General features: G+C 40.8%; 1 protein-coding gene across 3 annotated transcripts in view; it reads left to right on the forward strand.

Moving 5' to 3' along the window:
* The window catches only part of BICC1 (BicC family RNA binding protein 1), a 300,346-nt gene that overhangs the window by 163,427 nt on the left and 118,264 nt on the right, over nucleotides 1-18,655 (forward strand). For all 3 annotated transcript variants that reach the window (XM_059900587.1, XM_059900588.1, XM_059900586.1), the window contains exon 3: nucleotides 13,383-13,452. In XM_059900587.1, coding sequence (XP_059756570.1) covers nucleotides 13,383-13,452 — 70 coding nt within the window. The remainder of the gene's footprint in view (nucleotides 1-13,382; nucleotides 13,453-18,655) is intronic.

Consider the following 18,655-nt stretch of genomic DNA (forward strand, 5'->3'; position numbering starts at 1 on the left):
AGCACAGATGGGGAAGTGGGGACCATGCTTTTTTTTTTTTTTTTGCCCACAAAGTGTTTTTTACATTACTGAAATAGGTGCCAACAATTAGAAATCATATTTTAAAATGGGTGGGTGTTGCCCTGTCCCCCCAAGCCTGTGCCAACCATAGGCTGGAACAGAAATGACAGAACTTCCCACCTACACTTGGCCCAACTTGCCACGCACTGTACTTACCCCGCCACCTCAGACATTGTGGCTGGAGAGTTTGTTTATTATAATGCAGATATCCCCTGGGAGAGTGAATCTTGTCAGTGATTTAGTATTTACTTTCATTTAATGACTGTTCACTCAGTTCATTTATTCTATAAGCATACTCTTCAAAAATGCCATGCTTTGGATGAGTTAAAGGAGACTTTGTAGATGGAATGGCTGCGCTCTGTGCTACACCATGTGTTGTATAATTGGAAAGTCTTCTTTTGTTTTTGTTTTTGATTGAATTTTATTATTTATTTACTTAACTTTTTTTGAAGTTTATTTTATTGAAGTATAGTTGATTTACAGTGTTGTGTTAATTTCTGTTGTACAGCATAGTGACCCAGTTTTTAATACATATATATATATATGTGTGTGTATATATATATATATATATATATATATATATATATATATATATATATATATACACATTCTTTTTCATATTCTTTCCCATTATGGTTTACCACAGGGCATATTGAATATAGTTCCCTGTGCTATGCAGTAGGACCTTGTTGTTTATCCATTCTATATATACTAGTTTGCATCTGCTAACCCCAAACTCCCAACCCTTCCCTCCCCCACCCCCCTCCCTTGACAACCACAAATCTGTTTTCTATGTCTCTGAATCTATTTCTGTTTTACAAATAAGTTCATTTGTATCTTTTTTTTTTGATTCCATATATAAGCAGTATCATACAATATTTGTCTTTGGCTTACTTCACTTAGTGTGATAATCTCTAGGTCCATCCATGTTGCTGCAAATGGCATTACTTCATTCTTTTTAATGGCTGAGTAGTATTCCACTATATATATATGTACCACATCTTCTTTATCCATTCCTCTGTCAGTGGACACTTAGGTTGCTTCCATGTCTTGGCTATTGTGAATAGTGCTGCTGTGAACACTGGGGTGCGTGTATGTTTTTGAATTAGAGTTTTCATCTTTTCCAGATATATGCCCAGGAGTGGGATTGCTGGATCATATGGTAACTCTATTTTTAGTTTTCTAATGAACCTCCCTACTGTTCTCCATAGTGGCTGTACCAATTTACATTCCCACAAACAGTGCAGGAGGTTTTCCTGAGAAAAGTGATTTTAAAAAGCTGAGGAAAATGATAAGAGAAAGAAGGCAGATTTCAGGAAGTCCAATATCTGTCTTAATAGAGAAAATAAGTGCAGAAAATATTAATGAAAGATGAGGAGGAAGGATACTTTCTATGTCCGGAAAAAAGAAAGTCTCCTTTTCCCTTCATGATCTCTTCCTTATCTCTGCTAATTCCTTTACCAATGCTTATTGAGATCCTAAGTGCTAGATTCTAATGTTTAAAAATGAACAAGATACAGTTGTTGCTCACCAGGAGCCCAATTCATTGGTGGGATTGGCGACCTAAGCAAAGAAAGCAGCACGATAATGTTGCCACACCAAAGTGAGGATGAGGAGGGAGAGAGAGAGCTGACATTTGCCTGGGAAAGTTGGAGGAGTTTTCACAGTGGAGGGCACATTTGAGCTAGGTTTTGATTGATAAGTAAGTGTTCTCTGAACTTTCTGAAGTAAATGAGCTAAACCTGCCTATAGTGTGAACAGTTTGAAACTCCTTATCAGTGATTTTCAATGGGGTGAAAAAGGTAGTCTTCACCTTGCATAGTGATGTGGGACCCTAAAAACGACCTTGCAAGCTGAAACTGTGCAAAGCCCTTTTAGTAATCAATGGGAAAATGGAATGATATGCAACCTTTAAAAATTTTTATCAAAACGTTAAAATAATCTCTTCCTAACAGTCATAAATGTATAGGAAAATGAAAAAACAGTAAAATTAATATTTATTCAGAACATTATATTTAAACATTAGAAATATCGAGAATTAACGTGTTTCATTTCTGTGTAAAAAGCCTGTCAAGTTGCAACAGCGCTAGCTTTCTTTTTGTTGTATAACTTAAAGCAGCAGTCCCCAACCTTTTTGGCACCAGGGACCGGTTTCACGGAAGACAATTTTGCCACGGACTGGGGGTGGGGTGGGGGGGTTGGTTTTGGGATGATTCAAGTGCATTACATTTATTGTGCACTTTATTTCTCTTATTATTACATTGTAACATATGATGAAATAATTATACAACTCACCATAATGCAGAATCAGTGGGAGCCCTGAGCTTGTTTTCAGTTGCCACTCACTGTGAGGGTTTTGATATGAGTCTGCAAGCAATTGATTTATTATGGTCTCTGTGCAGTCAAACCTCTCTGCTAATGATAATCTGTGTTTGCAGCCACTCCCCAGTGCTAGTGTCACCGCCTCAGCTCCACCGCAGATCATCAGGCATTAGATTCTCATAAGGAGCACGCAACCTAGATCCCTCGCATGCGCACTTCACAGTAGGGTTCGCGCTCCTATGAGAATCTAATGCCACTGCTGATCTGACAGGAGGTGGAGCTCAGGTGGTAATGCGAGCGATGGGGAGTGGCTGTAAATACAGATGAAGCTTCGCTCGCTCGCCCACCGCTCACCTCCTACTGTGTGGCCCGGTTCCTAACAGGCCATGGACCAGTACTGGTCCGTGGCCCGGGGGTTGGGGACCCCTGACTTACAGTATGGAGAGAGCATCTTTTCTATGCCTTGAATTGTCAGAATCGTAAGTCTGGATCAAATTCCAACATTTCATCTTTTGTACTTTGAAAGTTGTGAAATGTCTCCCAGAGTTTTTTTAATGTGAGTTATTTTGCTGGCATCACCTCCCCTGGGACATCTTCATCCTTTTTGTGACTACAGCTTTTATTTTTTAATTTCAATACCTTTGTCTTCACTAAGTTCCTCTGGCTGTGTATTCAGAGTCTCACACACAGCGGTAGTCGCATTATTCCCGCTGTCACCTATTGATTCTTTTTAATTTAATTTTACTTATTTATTTTTGGCTGCATTGGGTCTTAGTTGCTGCGCGAGCTTTCTCTAGTTTTGGCGAGCAGGGGCTACTCTTCATTGCAGTGTGCAGGCGTCTCATTGCGGTGGCTTCTCTTGTTGCAGAGCACGGGCTCCAGGTGCGTGGGCTTCAGTAGTTGTGGCGTGTGGGCTCAGTTGTGGTGCGTGGGCTCTAGAGCGCAGGCTCAGTAGTTGTGGCGCACGGGCTTAGTTGCTCCATAGCATGTGGGATCTTCTCGGACCAGGGCTCGAAGCCGTGTCCCCTGCATTGGCAGGCAGATTCTTTTTTTTCTTTTTCTTTTTTTAAATTTTATAGCTACTTTATTTATTTATTTATTATTTATTTTTTTGGCTGTGTTGGGTCTTCGGTTCGTGCGAGGGCTTTCTCTAGTTGTGGCAAGCGGGGGCCACTCTTCACGGCGGTGCGGGGACCGCTCTTCATCGCGGTGCGCGGGCCTTTCACTATCACGGCCCCTCCCGTTGCGGGGCACAGGCTCCAGACGCGCAGGCTCAGTAGTTGTGGCTCACGGGCCCAGCTGCTCCGTGGCATGTGGGATCTTCCCAGACCAGGGCTCGAACCCGTGTCCCCTGCATTAACAGGCAGATTCTCAACCACTGCACCACCAGGGAAGCCCTGGCAGGTGGATTCTTAACCACCGCGCCACCAGGGAAGCCCTCAGCTATTGATTCTACACCCATTGACATTGGATTCAAATTCCAATTCCAGCAGTATAGTTTTTTATTTCTTTGCTGCACTTTCATCTTCGTTGGCCAATTTTCACTTTGGGTTATCCATTTTCATGTCACTTGGTCTTATCACTGGAAGACAGGAAGTCAGCACAGTTCCTTGCTTTGGTGTCTATGCATGAACTGATTACAGACGTCCCATGAGTAACCACAGACAGACTTTGAAAGAAGCAACATGACTGATCACTGATGAACATGAGCATCTGTTATATATGAAGTGATGTGTGCACTGAAGAGCTGGCAGTGGAATTTCTATTTGATGCAACTACTCACAGTCACAATTAATAGAATTTGGTAACTGGAATGTAATATTGGGGAATTGGTGGTGTTGAACTGAGCTGTGGTAACTAAAATCCATGCGTATCAAAACTTTGCAAAGCCAGGACTGTCTCTGTGGATATCTTGAGTGGATTTTCCTGCCCTTTGTGGGAAGTTCAGCATCTGTAGTGCCGGCCACTGAGTGCCAGTGTGGCCCTCTTTTGTGTCAGTGTGACAACCAAAATGCTTCCCACGTTCTCCATATGTGCTTGGGGTGGGGATAGGGTCACTCTGTCATGAGTTAATTGGAACGTTGAGGGCCAGCCACTCTGCTGCTGGTGAGCAGTTCAGTGTTCATGGCAGACCTCTGGAGCCATCTCCCCATGAGGACATGGTGCCTTCCCTTCCTTTGTAAGCCAAGTGAGGCAGAAATTGCCCTTGCCTGGGGAGTCACGTGACTAATCGTCTAGCCGGGGCTTTGCCACATGCCTGTCTGCTGCTTAATAACCTCTTTGAATCCTGATTTCCTTATCTATAAAAAAAGGTTTACAAGATGATTGTGAGTACATGATGGGAAGTGCATGTGAACATCAGGCAAATGTGAGCAGTTGTTCTGACAGTGATGAATAACCGAAATCACTGAGATGCATTTCTTGGATTTAAAATGCAATATATCAGAGGCCTCTAATGTCTCAGCAAAATCAGTATCCTCAGCTTTTAGACACCCCCTCGTGTGAGAAGTTCACTACTTTCCCATCTCCACTTTTCAGTGTCTTCTAATTGCTCTTTTCTCGCTTTGCTCCCCTCATGGTGAAGTTCAGCAAATTGACTCCTAATCCGTCAGTATGTGAAGTACCCTGAAACAGCTTCCTCCCTGAAGATAGACCTTATTTCTCTAGTGGTACGAGGAAAATAGAGCACACAAGAGTTGGTCTCTTGGAGAAGCGGGCTGCAGATGGCGCCCAGCTGGTAGCCATTTTGAATGATGAATTTTCAGTAGTTTAGAGTATAAATGTCGAGCATTCTTTTCCTGGTCCAAGAATAAATATTTCAAGTAAAGTCAGCATAAATAGACTTGTTTCAGGTTGATCTGAGATGCTGATTACCTGTGGATTTTTAACTTTACGTCTGGATTGAAGAATTTGGTGAAATAAGCACATTAGTAGAATGTTGTTGGTTTGGCACAGGTTTCCTTCATCTGTAAGATATTATCCTATAATTGCTGCAGACTTGCAGAATGTTGTAGTATAGTGAACATTCATAGATATGTTCTCTTTACACATGGTGTGCTAATCTGGAATTTGTTGGAGATGGAAAAAAATCTACTATGACTTGAGCATTGAGGAATATAAATGGAAATTATTTTTATCATGGGTGAAACTACATGTGGAATTTAAGTTATGCTTGTTTATTCTAATTTTGGCAGGTTATTTAAGGAAAGTGAAATTATTTAAATGATTCCATGTAAATCTGTGATAATTTTTTTCAATAGCTGATAGAAGTTTCTTCCAATCGAAAAAAAGCTTCTATATTCCAGCTTATATAAACATTACCCTCCTTTCCTTCTTTCCCTCCCTTACTCCACAGAAACTAAAACCAAAATAAGAATATATGATTCCATGTTTATTAGGTACCTTTTTAATATAAGAAGCAGTGCTATTATTCTTTGATCAGGGAAACTACTCCCTGTTTATGAAAAGCAAATATGAATTAGAATGTTAAGATGGCTCTTTAGTTTCCAAAGCTATTATCAGCTTCTATCTTCATCAGATTTTTCATGATGAAGTACCCTTTAAAGATAAACTATAAAAATAGGTATTCTTCCTAATATCCACAATCTTAATTTTAATTGCTTCATATATTTCAAAATTGGTATTCTTAGGTCAAATACTCTTGTTAGTATAAGTATTTGCAATTCATTATATCTGAGATTAGCATAAGAATTAGGTTACGGGGGCTTCCCTGGTGGCGCAGTGGTTGAGAATCTGCCTGCCAATGCAGGGGACACGAGTTCGAGCCCTGGTCTGGGAAGATCCCACGTGCTGCGGAGCAAATGGGCCCGTGAGCCACAACTACTGAGCCTGCGCGTCTGGAGCCTGTGCTCCGCAACGGGAGAGGCCGCGATAGTGAGAGGCCCGCGCACCGCGATGAAGAGTGGCCCCCGCTTGCCGCAACTAGAGAAAGCCCTCGCACAGAAACGAAGACCCAACACACCCAAACATAAATAAATAAATAAATAAAATTATAAACTGCTAAAATTTGGAATAATTTGTTACACAGCAAAAGATAACTAAGGTATCAAGACATAATGTAACATTTAAAAAAAAAAGAATTAGGTTATATTTTAATAATTAGTCCCCTGTAAGTAATGAGTACAGTAAGTCTAACAACAGAAATTTAAAAGTTATTTTTCAAATAATTATATTTTTAGATGGACTCCTCCAAAATCTCCTCTCTCCTTATAACATGTAGAATTGCTGCCTGTTATGAGAGCAGCTAAAGAAACCTAGCAGAAATTGGTAGGATTGAGAAGAGATTCTTCTGAGAGTGAAGCTGTCCAGAAGTTGACACTGAGCTATTTGAGATGCTATAAACATACGGCATCCAGAATTGTGAGTTAGAACAAGTCTTTAAAATACTGAAGGTATCATTTAATGTTTATTGAAAATGACTCAACACCAGATATTTGTTCCTCAAGCTTTGATTTTGTGAAGGTGGAAGCCAGAACAATAATACAATTTAGGAAAAAAAACACTAGCTGGAACTCACTTTAGGTTTCTTTTTTTCCTGAGACCGAGGATAGTCATTTTCTTCTCAGAGGTTTTGTGGCTTTGTATACCTAGGCATTCCTAGCTTAACTGACATCAGGGTATTTATAGATTTTTGTTTCATGAGGAAGCACTAGTTCATTTTAAGCTTGTTTCCCAAATTTCAATTCAAATGTCACACAACTGGAGGACATCCAACAACTTATTTTTTGGAGAGGGGTTGGTCAGTGTTAGCCACTTAATTGAATTATTCCTTGAATGCAAACTGAAGTTTTTGTACATCATCCTGATTTGCTTAAAAATTAGGGCATATCATGGGTTTCTGGGAATTGATTTCATTGTGAAGTTTTGCAGGAATTAATTGGATTGTGGGAAGTGTATATTATCCTCTTGAAAAGGTGTCAGTGTTTTCATACATTATAAGATCCACAGAATGAACTGCTCCAGTGTTCCTGTTTCCATGCTTTTAAAAAAAATGTCACTTTAATTCTCACTTCTCTCTTAAACCTGTCTGGATTTTGTGAAGACAGTGAGAGATTGCCCGCAGCTCCTGTGATAGTCGTTCCTGCTCATCTCCTTTCCCAACGTGCTGACCCTTTAGATGCACTAGGAACTTGTTACATCCACAGCCCAGTCTTCTCAGCGACTTTGACATGACTTGTGTCCACACCCAAGCTATTGTTCAACTCAAGGACATGGCCTCTGTGAAAAGGAAAGTAAGCCCTTAGGTCAGGGTCGTCTGGTAGCCCTGGGACATCTTTTTAAAAACTTGTAGAATTCACCTGTAAGCTTTCTAGCTCTTTTTTTTGCCTCTAGGAGAAATCCTAGCTTTATCTCTGACCTCCATTCATTAGCTGCTTTATTAAGGTTACAGCATCCAGAATTATGAGTTAAAACAAGTATTTAAAATATTTAAGGTGTGATTTGATGTTTATAGAACATGATTCTAAATTAGTAGTTGTTTAAGCTTTGGTTTTGTGAAGGTGGAAACAGGGGCCATAATAAGAGTAAAAAAAAAAACTCGATGGAACTCACTTTAGGATTTTTTTTTCTTTTTTTTTGAGATGTAAGATAGTCATTTTTTCCCCAGAGGTTTTGTGGCTTCTCTGATTTCAGCCACAAGCTTCCTGACCTCACCTTTTCCAGTTCCCCTATCTACAATACTTGTCTTGATGACCATTCAGGCCATCTTTTTAAGCATAACATGGTAGAGACAGAGCCTCGGACTTGCTGAGTGCCCTGATTTCTGCCTCTGAACTCCCCGACGCCCACCCGTATCCTGTTTCTACCAGGGGACATGCTTGTCAGCCCCCTGTTGCAGTAATTCGGCTTCAGTCCTGGGATTCCTGGAGCAGTCGCCACCCACACCCCCAGGGGAGAGCTGCGCTTCCGCCGCCTCCTCCTGAGCATGCGCCCTACTGCGACTCTGCTCTTCTGCTAGTGCTACTCCCGTAATTGGCAGAGGTGAAAGCCAATGAACAGTGTGCAGTGTCGGAGCTGTGGGAACTGACTTGGAGTCACCGGAGAGGCTGGTTTAAAAAGCTTCATTGATAACTTCCTATGGGGAGTCTGACTGCCTGTGGGTAGCTACCCCGCTGGTTCTCAGAGTTTACCTGTAGCGGGTGACAGCCGAGCACAGGTCCTGGCGGACTTTGTGTCGTGTCTTCAAGTCTCTACTGCGCATGCCCGTGTGCGGAGCCGTGGGCGGCTGGAGAAAACGCGCGACAAGGTCCCTGGCTCGGCCGCGTGAGGGGGCTTCGAAGCGCCTCTGCTGCACTGAATCCCCCTCAGCCCTCCAGGGTACCTGCTCTCCCTCCTTCTAGAACTCTCTACACACACACTCCTCTTCTGCCTTGGTCACTTTCTCCCCTCTTTCCCCAACTAGCCAACTTTTCCTTCCCCTTTAGGTCACAGTATTAATAGGTATTTCCTTGAGAGAACTTTTCTTGACAGTACACTGCGGGGTGAGGATGCCTTCAGTACTCTTGTTGCCGTTCCCCATTCTGCAGCTTGGCACCCAGTACCTAATGGTGGGTTAACTAGTATTCTCCTCGCTAGACCACGAGCTCCTGGAGGGCAGCCCGGTCTTGTTTGCTCTTGTATCCCTAGTGTCTAGGACAGTGCCTGGCCAGAGGTCATCAATGTGGAATGAACACAGCAACGGTATTACCGAGCAATCAATACGTGCCACGCTCTGTGCTTTGGGTTTTCCACGTATTTTCTTAGCGAAGCACAACAACTCTGTGAGTCATTAATTGTACAGAGGAGAAAAGTGAGGCTGCTGAAAGTAATTTGCCCAACATCATGGCTAGAAAGCGGCAGAGCTGGTCCTTGATTCTCGAGTCAACGGCCCTTCATGACTAGATTCAACACAGTGATGAACGTATAAAGGGATGCTGGAGAAGGCATCCATTCAGAGCTCCGTGTGGGGACTGCGGCCTGGTCAATGACCTGTGAGGTTGGCCTTGGCTGGCCACAGTCAGTGGAATTGCTTTTTTTTTTTTTCCCTAGTCATATGGGAAAGGTCAGCTCCAGGTACCAAATTCCAATAACTAATAATTTTTTTTCTCTGAAAAATTTGACATTTATTGCAGCTCATTGGACTTTGGAGATCATGTGGTACAGAAGATAGAACTCTGGTTTTAGAATTAAGGATACAAAGCTTAGGATATTGTCTCTTCCTCTCAAAGACAGTGTGGATGTGGGTAGGTTGAATGTAATTTTTGGGGGGCCCCATCACTTCACTACACAATAGAGACACTGGACTGGTGTGAGGTCTAGAGGGAGTGTGTGTAAAGAAGGCATTTCAACTTGATGGCTGTTACCTGCTAATAGGGTATTTTCTGTGGCAAATGATTTTCTGTTACATGCTTCTGTTCTGGAGCATCTGTTGGTGTTTATTTATTTATTTATTTATGGCTGTGTTGGGTCCTCGTTGCTGTGCGCAGGCTTTCTCTAGTTGCGATGAGCGGGGGCTACTCTTCCTTGACATGCACAGACTTCTCATCGTGGTGGCTTCTCTTGTTGCGGAGCACGGGCTCTAGGCACGTGGGCTTCAGTAGTTGTGGCACGCGGGCTTCAGTAATTGTGGCACGTGGGCTCAGTCGTTGTGGCTCGTGGGCTCTTGAGCACAGGCTCAGTAGTTGTGGCGCATGGGCTTTGTTACTTCGCGGCATGTGGGATCTTCCCGGTCCACAGATCGAACCCACATCCCCTGCATTGGCAGGCGGATTCTTAACCACTGTGCCACCAGGGAAGTCCCTCTATTGGTGTTTAATAAAAAGAGATGATCATATGCAGGATGATTTCTGGGAAGCTCTCCAGCTGATTAAGATTTCAGAAAGTTATGTCTTCCAACCGTATTTGACAAGGAAGCTTCTTTATTAAGTCTTATAGTTATGGAACCTGATGTAATTTACTGGATTAAATGGCCAAATTATTTCATTCACAAAAAGTATATAGATTATTTTCTTTCTGCTTCCCCACCAATAGCATTATAAATAGTAAGATCTTAATTTCCCATTTTATCTCTTAAGGTGCCTTAGTCACCTTAGAGGAAAACGCGCAGTCTAATTTTAGTCACTTTGAAGATATGTGTACAGCAGCTGGAGCTAACAGGTGATAAAATGTGACCAATGAGAAAGCCCTCCTAAATGGGCCTTCCTGCCCTCGTTTAGTGGCTGATGAACTCATTCATAAATTTGCTTTAACTTGGCTTTCAGGACTTGAGTGGCTTTGCAGGTTATATTTTGGGGAGCCCTTTACTAACCTTCCCCCTACCCCGACCTTTCGTGATAGGAGCCAGAGCCACCTCTGTGAGTTGGCACTGTGCCAGCACCCACCCCATTGTCAGGTAGTTGCCTTTTTTGTCTGTCTGTGTCCCTGACTTGACTGCAAGCTCGTGAACACCAGGAATTGTTTCTTATTCATTGCTATGGGTCCTGGCACTTAGGGCACCTAGGGAGGCTTTTGACAAATATTTGTAGGTTGTTAAAATAAGTCAGTCTGCACAAATCCTAAAGCATGTTTTCAAATGTGTATATACACATTCTTTAAAGATAGAGGCCTTATATTCAGTACAGTATGGTGGTTAAAAGGACGGTTTTTGTCAGCAGTCTGGGGTTTTTAACCCCACTCTGCTGCTTCCCAGCTGTTTGAGGAATAAAGGAATCCACTTCCTAAGGGTGTTATGTAGATTCATTTGCGCAAATAAATCTGCGCTTGCTGTGTGCAGGGCAGAGCGCTTTTATTTTGCAGAGACAAACTATAAACAAGTAAACACAGAAAACAGGAGAATTTCAGACTGTGGTAAGGGTTAGGAGGGAAACGAACACAGTGACCTGGTTGGGCGGGTGCTTGAGTGGGTGGGGCAGCTGGGGAAGGGGGCAGCTGGGGCCCTGAAGGGGGGTCTGCTGGGCGCCTTCCTGGGGAGACCGTATGGCCGCAGTCGAGGAAGTTGAGGGGGGGGGGTGATAATAATTTATTTTATTTTAAAATACGGATTTATGTGTCAACCCCAATCTCCCAATTTATCCGTCCTCTCCCCTTTCCCCCTGGTACCCGTAAGTTTGTTTTCTACATCTGCGACTCTATTTCTGTTTCGTAAATAAGTTCATTTGTACCTTTTTTTAAGATTCCACATAGAAGCGACTTCTTATGGTATTTGTCTTTCTCTATAGATAACTCATAGGGACCTGCTGTATAGCACGGGGAGCTCTATTCAGTATTCTGTAATGACCTACATGGGAAAAGAATCTAAAAAAGAATGGATATATGTACATGTATAACTGATTCACTTTGCTGTGCAGTAGAAATTAACAACGTTGTTAATCAACTATACTCCATTAAAAACTAAAGATACGGATTTACAGTTAACTAAGCAATTTCATGGAGAAGACAATGAAACACATGAACAAGGACAGCATAGATGGGAGGAGAAGGGGCAAGGGCCAGATCCGGAGAGTTGGGGCAAACAACCTTCAGGGTCAGGCCAGTCCCTTGACTTTGTAAAGACCTCACTTTTGTTTTTCAATTTTTAATAGAGATATGGGTGTAGGGAGCTATTTCTCTTAAGAAAAACAGCAGTGCCGGCACCATGATAAATGACAAGTGAGTAATACAGACACGGTGATGAGAATGGTAAGTGGCTCCTGATCTCATTGTGGGAGACCCAGTGGGGGTTGGAGGGCAGCCCAGGGTCTCTTGATCCTGACTAAAGGGGGCATCTGGTACTCAGTGCCAGCCAAGTGTTGCCATGTGGGAATGTGGGCTCCAGGTGCTAAATCTGCCACGTTTTCCAGAGAAACAGAAATGTCTCTGTGAAGTTCCCAGATTTAAAAATGTTGGCTTACATTAAAAAAAAACTTATGGTGGATTGCATAAGAATGCATCTGTGGGCTGCCAGGCCGAAACATCTGCTGCAAGCCCTTTGCTGCTGTGATAAAGGGGATTAAGTGAAGTATGATGCATGTTAACATGTTAACCATTTAGCCTTGTGCCCAGAACGTAACCAATACGGAGGTACTTTTTATTAATTGCGCTGTTCATGCGTTTCATTGCCTTCACCATTAATTTGTTTAGTTACCTCTAAATCCATAAGTGGTAGTTGCTGTCATTTGCCTACTGATTTGTTCAGTTCTTTGCTTTTATTCAATTGTTGGGTGAATTTTATGTTCATGGTATGAAAGTAGACATTAAACTAGGCTAATTTAAGTAATAACAGTGGAGAAGAATGAAGGGTGAGCCTTTCTCGGTTGCTTATTTTTCTCACATTTACTGTCGACTTCCTTTGCTCTGCAGACGCCTGAATCACTTGTTCTTGGGCTTCAGCACGTTTGGGTCTCAAGTCCTTCTGGCTAGCGTTAGGTGTGTGTAACTGCAAAAGAACTGTGGCAAATATGCCATTTTAGACGAGGCAAAAGATGATGGGACATGCAGCCTTACGACGTGATTTCCCGTTTAGAGGCTTTTCATCAGTTTTAATGAAACACAAATGTGTCCAAAGCAAGTTAATTTTTTTTTTCCCCAGAAAAAAAACCCACTTCATTTAGTAAGGGCTAACCCACATCGTTTTGTATTACAAGGATCATGTTTGGTGTGTTGCAATCTGTTGGTGATTGCTTTATTCAGCACAAGCATCTCGGATGGTTTGGCAACAAGTTGGGTTAATTACTTGTTCATGTACTTTTTGGTCTCGTCTCTACGTTAAAATTTTGGAGCATCACAGAGAGGAACGCTGGGAGTAATAAAATATATGTGAATATTTCTAATAGATTAAAGGCTTATAAAAATGCATCTCTTTCCTTACCCCAAGGTTTTTTTTTTTTTGCATTGTTTTAAAAGGAGATCATTTTGTTGCATCAACATGAGGCTAAGGACTTGAAAATAATTTTTCTCTCGGGAAAAAAATCTGTAAATATAAGTTCTTAATTGAATCAATAATTTTCTCTTAATTTTTGCTACAGATCATGGAGGAAACAAATACGCAGATTGCTTGGCCATCAAAACTGAAGATTGGCGCCAAATCCAAGAAAGGTAAATCCTGAGAGATGAAGAAATTTTTGGTAATGGAGACTGCGGAATTCCTGCAGGTTTCCTGGGGAAAAAAATCAACCTTTATCCTTATCACATTTGTCCCCAAATATTTGCTAAATAACAATATTTGGGGAGGATTATCATAATGAAAAATAATGTACAGCCTTTTATCCAACAACAGAATAATATTTTTAAGTATTCTGTTGTAATAGAAATGTTATTATAGAAGATATCGTGGCAACTTACGATTTCAAGGGTGACTATTCATTCAGTGGCTGTGAATCATGGTCACTCTCTCCACATGTAATAATGTGTTTTCAACACATAAACTCCCACTGTGTACACTTTAGGCTTCTTGATTATGTACCAGATTTAACAGCTGATTATTTTCCCCTCCAATATGCTAGGAACTTAGATTTCCTTTTTTGATTGCTGCTTCTCCTCTTTGTCTGTTACACAGTGAAGAACACACTTGATTACTCTTTTAGGCCGAGCATTTCCCTTGTCTGGCCTTTCCTCTGCCTTAACCTAGAGGCCACTCACTAATGTGTGGATGGTCAGAAAGGGAAATACAGGACCCTTATTTTTTCCAAAATTACATAGTATTTTCTAATGATCTGCCAGTATATACTTTTATGGATAGCTTTTCTTTTTCAAGGATAACCTCAGTGTCAAGAAACTTTGTTGTGTATACTTCATTAAAAATGCATGTAGTCACTAGGAGATAATGGAAAACTATCACCAAGCAATTAAAAAAACAATGATTGTGTGAGCTGAGCATTATCTCTTGTGGTCTAGCTTTTTTGTTGTTGCTGTTGAGTTTTGTGTTTGCTGCCCCTTCTCCCTATGACTTTTATTGCTAAATGATACTAAACACCACAAGATTGGTCAATTTTCTTGTTTCTTTTCATCCAGATTGTCTTCTTTTAATCGCATTTTATTTGAGCTACTCATCACATGGAATGTAAATTATTTTGCAGTTCTTGTTATGAGTGTGGTTAACTGGACGACAGGGGACTGGAATTCCTACTGAAACTCTGACCTTGTTACTTTCTTATTTGTGACCATAGTGGCTAGGGAAAGGGAAGCTTATGTGCTAAACGGTGAACTTCCAAGTGGAATTCCCCAACTTTGTAGAAACCTTGCATTTGCTAAGTGATATAGGTTATATTCTCAGTTAATCTTCAGTGTGTTGAGATGTTTTATACTCATTATGCAGAAGGAGAAACTGCTGTTAGTGGGCTATCTACCTATTTGGTTGTTTGCTGCCGTACAAAAATCCCTGGCCGGCCACTTGAGTAAATTGGAACTTGAACATGAACTGGAGCCTTTCCCTGTTGTCAGGTATTTTTACTTAAAGAATGACAAGAGCTTAATTACTAGCTTAATAAAAATGTAATTTGATCAGTCCCTAAAGAAAACCCCCTAGGAAACATGAATATTAAAACAATCCCAGATAATTTTGGATGGCTTATTCTCTTGCATTATCCATGCTACGGTTTTCCCCCCACTATCATGAGAAACTGAGAATTGATTCATTTGTTTTTAGTTTAAAATGTGGTTACAACTTCAGAGATGTTAGATAATACGGAGATGGATAGATTAAGATAATGTTTTAGTTTCCAGTCATTGACATATTAAACCCATTCAGAATGGCCAACTGTATTCCACATTATGATTATATACTTTGCTTTGAAAATAAGAATATCTCAGCACTACATTTGAGGGCATTTAGCATAATTTCCACATGGTTAAAAGTTAACCTTTGGAATTGTGCCTAAGAATTGATCCCTCCAGGCCTAGGTCTACAGACATCATTTTATTTTTTATTATTTATGAAGTGCTATAAATGTACACAGTACTGTATGATGAGCAGAATGTGCCAGAAGAGAAAGGTGGAGCTCAAGGAAGAAAGAAAAAAACGAAAAGGTTTCCTCAGAGGAAATTACTGTTGAGAATTGACTTGAGTTTCCCTTATTACTTGAAGACACAGCTGCTGAATCAGATATTGACTAACATCCCTGATACGTGTATTCCTATATTATTTTCTAAATGGTCTAATTCAGAGATGAAGTTTGTTTGACTACAATTCGTATTTAGTAAAAGTAAAATGAAAATGGCAGGGGGAATTTTAGAAGGTAATTATTTGCTCTTTCATCTGATCCTTTCTTATCTCTGAATGTTGTAGAGGAAAGAGTTAGTGGTCTTTATTTTAAGCCTTCTTCATTCCAAACTATTATTATTCAAGAGACCAAAGAATATAAAAGTATCTAGGGACTCATGCCATGTTTTGGATGATTATTCAATTCTAAATCCCATGGTGATGTGAAGGTTTAGAATATACAGATGATCCCTAGTGTGCCAGAGAGGCAATGCAGCCATCTGTTTGTGTTGTATTTCACCTTCTAGATTTATGATGCTTATTGGTTGAATATTTGAGCCTAGACAAACATTTTTCATGGCTACTGTTACCATAGTCTGTCCCCTTCTTTACCTTACTGGAATTAGTCCTGTGTTTTTCAAATAAACTTCTAGTAGTCCTGTCCAAACTGTAATTTTAAAGTCATCAATCCTTTATCAGAGCAGCTGTATGGCTCCTTTGGTTGATGTGCTGGTAGGATCCTGCCCGGCAGAAAGGCAAAAAGCCAACAGCCTGAATTTGACATCATTTAGAAACTTAAGATTCTTCTCTAGAGATTCTGGCTCAGTAAGTCTGGGGTGGGACTGGGAATCCATATATTCAGCAAGTTCCCCTGGTGGTTGTTAAGGTTGAGTTTGGGAAACAAAAATCTCACCATCCGACATGGAAATATCATGATTTAGTCACTAAGGAGACCATGCATTCAGAAAGCAATGGATGGAGGATGAGTGCTATTGAAAAAGAGGCAGAACTGTTTGAAGGTAAACTACTCCTGGAGTCCTCCTCTGCTCTCTTCCCCTATCTGCCTCTGTGATCAGCTTATATTCTGGTGCCCGGTTAAAATAAACATTTCATCTTTGGGGGGAAAAAAAACCCCAAAACAGGCAGAATCCTTCAGCAGTCACTTCTCTTGGATAACGTCCATCTTGGTTTCGAAAGAACTGCACCTGCATGGATTCATTAATCTTAAGTTTCTGTCATCTTTGCAGTCAGTTAACGTGAATGAGTTTAGAACGATGATAACCTCATTGTTCATCGCCAGTGTGAAATGTAATTTTGGGTAAAAGACCGTCTGGTGTTTGTCCCCTCCCTCTACCCCTCTTCCTCCCAGCCACCCTTCTCCCCCTTCCTTCTCCCCCTTCTCCTTCCCTTTCCCTTTCTTCCGTTCCCCTTTAACCATAGAGAATACACTGGAAAAAATGTACTAGGAACATTGTCATTTAGTAATAAGCAGGGCATTTTGGGGAAGTGCACATTTTATGATATAAACTCAGGGACTAAAGAATTTTTAAAAAAATTCCCTAGTATTTGAAATTATTGGGAGATCGAATCCTTATTAGAGTCAAAAAGAACTAAGAAGTTAAGAGTCAGTATAATGACATTTAAATAGGGAAGTCTAGGATTGTCTTAATGGGGATCAGGGTCATGATGAAGAAAAATAAAGCAATACTTAGTATTTCTTCCGTATAACATAAATTTATTTTGAGTGGAAGAAAATAAAACTTTCCAACTGTTGGAGTCAGAATACTAGAACATTCTGCTTTCCATAGAAAGACCTGAGGTTTGTGCCTGTGAGAGCAGTATTTAAGAATTAAGGTGGGGACTTCCCTGGTGGTCCAGTGGTTAAAACTCTGTGCTTCCAATGCAGGGGGCCTGGGTTCGATCCCTGATCAGGGAACTAGGTCCCGCATGCTGCAACTAAGACCCGGCGCAGCTAAATAAATAAGTAAATACTGGGAAAAAAAAAAAAAAGGTGCTAGGAGTTCCCTGGTAGCCTAGTGGTTAGGATTCCAGGCTTTCATTGCTGCGGCCCAGGTTCAGTCCCTGGTTGGGGAACTGAGATCAACAAGCCACATGATGTGGCCAAAAAAAAAAAAAAAAATTAAGTTGTATAATACTGTAAGAGCTTACTAACAGAATAACTTCAGGCACTCATTAAAACTTTGAATGTTTTTCTGAATCACAGCCTATTTTAAAGTAAGTGCAGCTTTACTGAAGTACAAATAATATTTTGAACAAGTTTGACTGTTTCGCCAAATACAAGTCCTGCCAAAGCTGCCTTAACAAATAGATAAAAGTGATTGGTAATGAGAATTTATCACACTGCTATTATTGTGCTGCATGCTCTGTGATGTTAGATGAGTTTATTCTCTCAAATAAGGTAAACATTTTTCTTACAGTCTTCTTCTTGCTCTTAATTTGCTATCAGTCTCTTTCTTCTTAGACTGGCAAAGGTTAATGTGGCTAAAAATTGTTTAAAGTTTTATGCCAAATTCCAAATAACTAAGGTCAGCGTTAATGAAGCTTTATTGTCTTTTGTTCTGGGAAGAGTTGCCCTGCAGAGTTTAGCCATAGAAACTGTTGTCTGCAAGTGTTTCTCTTACGACGCTTTCAATGCCCCAAGACAGAGGGAATGAAAGGTGTTGACTGGGGTGCTTGATGTATCCTGTTTTGGAGGCCATTTGGCACCAAGTTTGGCCATTCTCTTCCGCCTAGAATAAACAAGAGGATCATCAAAATTCCATGAAGTTTTATTATTTTTGGTTGTCTTCCATCAGAACAAGCAATATCTAATACAAAATCTTAGCATGAGAAAAATTGTAGACTTTTCACTTTATTTTTTCCAGAGGAAAAATGTTTTGCCGAGTGTACTTAAACCTTTGTTGTGTGTTCACATTGGACTAGATAAGGATTTTAACGTGGTATTTATTGCTCAAAGGGCAGAGGGCAGAAAGGAGGCCTGGCATAGCATATGGACCACAGTATTTCCAGTGGTGGGTTGTGACCTATTAGTGTATCAAAAATTAATTTAGGGGTCACAACCAGCATGTAAATAAACCACTTCTAGATTAGAAAACATCAGAGTGTAAGAGTATTGTTTCATGAAACCTTTAGTCATATATGTCACTGTTTATATATACAAACAAATACACACATATATTACTAGGTCATGATGTAAAATGGGTGATAAAGGTCAAAGAACATTGTTCTAGGCAGTTAGTTCCTCAGAGGGTAAAGAGTACATGCATTTTGTTCATCACTATGTTTCCAGCACCGTAACCG

The sequence above is a fragment of the Balaenoptera ricei genome, chromosome 16 (genome assembly GCF_028023285.1).
Source record: "Balaenoptera ricei isolate mBalRic1 chromosome 16, mBalRic1.hap2, whole genome shotgun sequence".
NCBI lineage: Eukaryota > Metazoa > Chordata > Mammalia > Artiodactyla > Balaenopteridae > Balaenoptera > Balaenoptera ricei.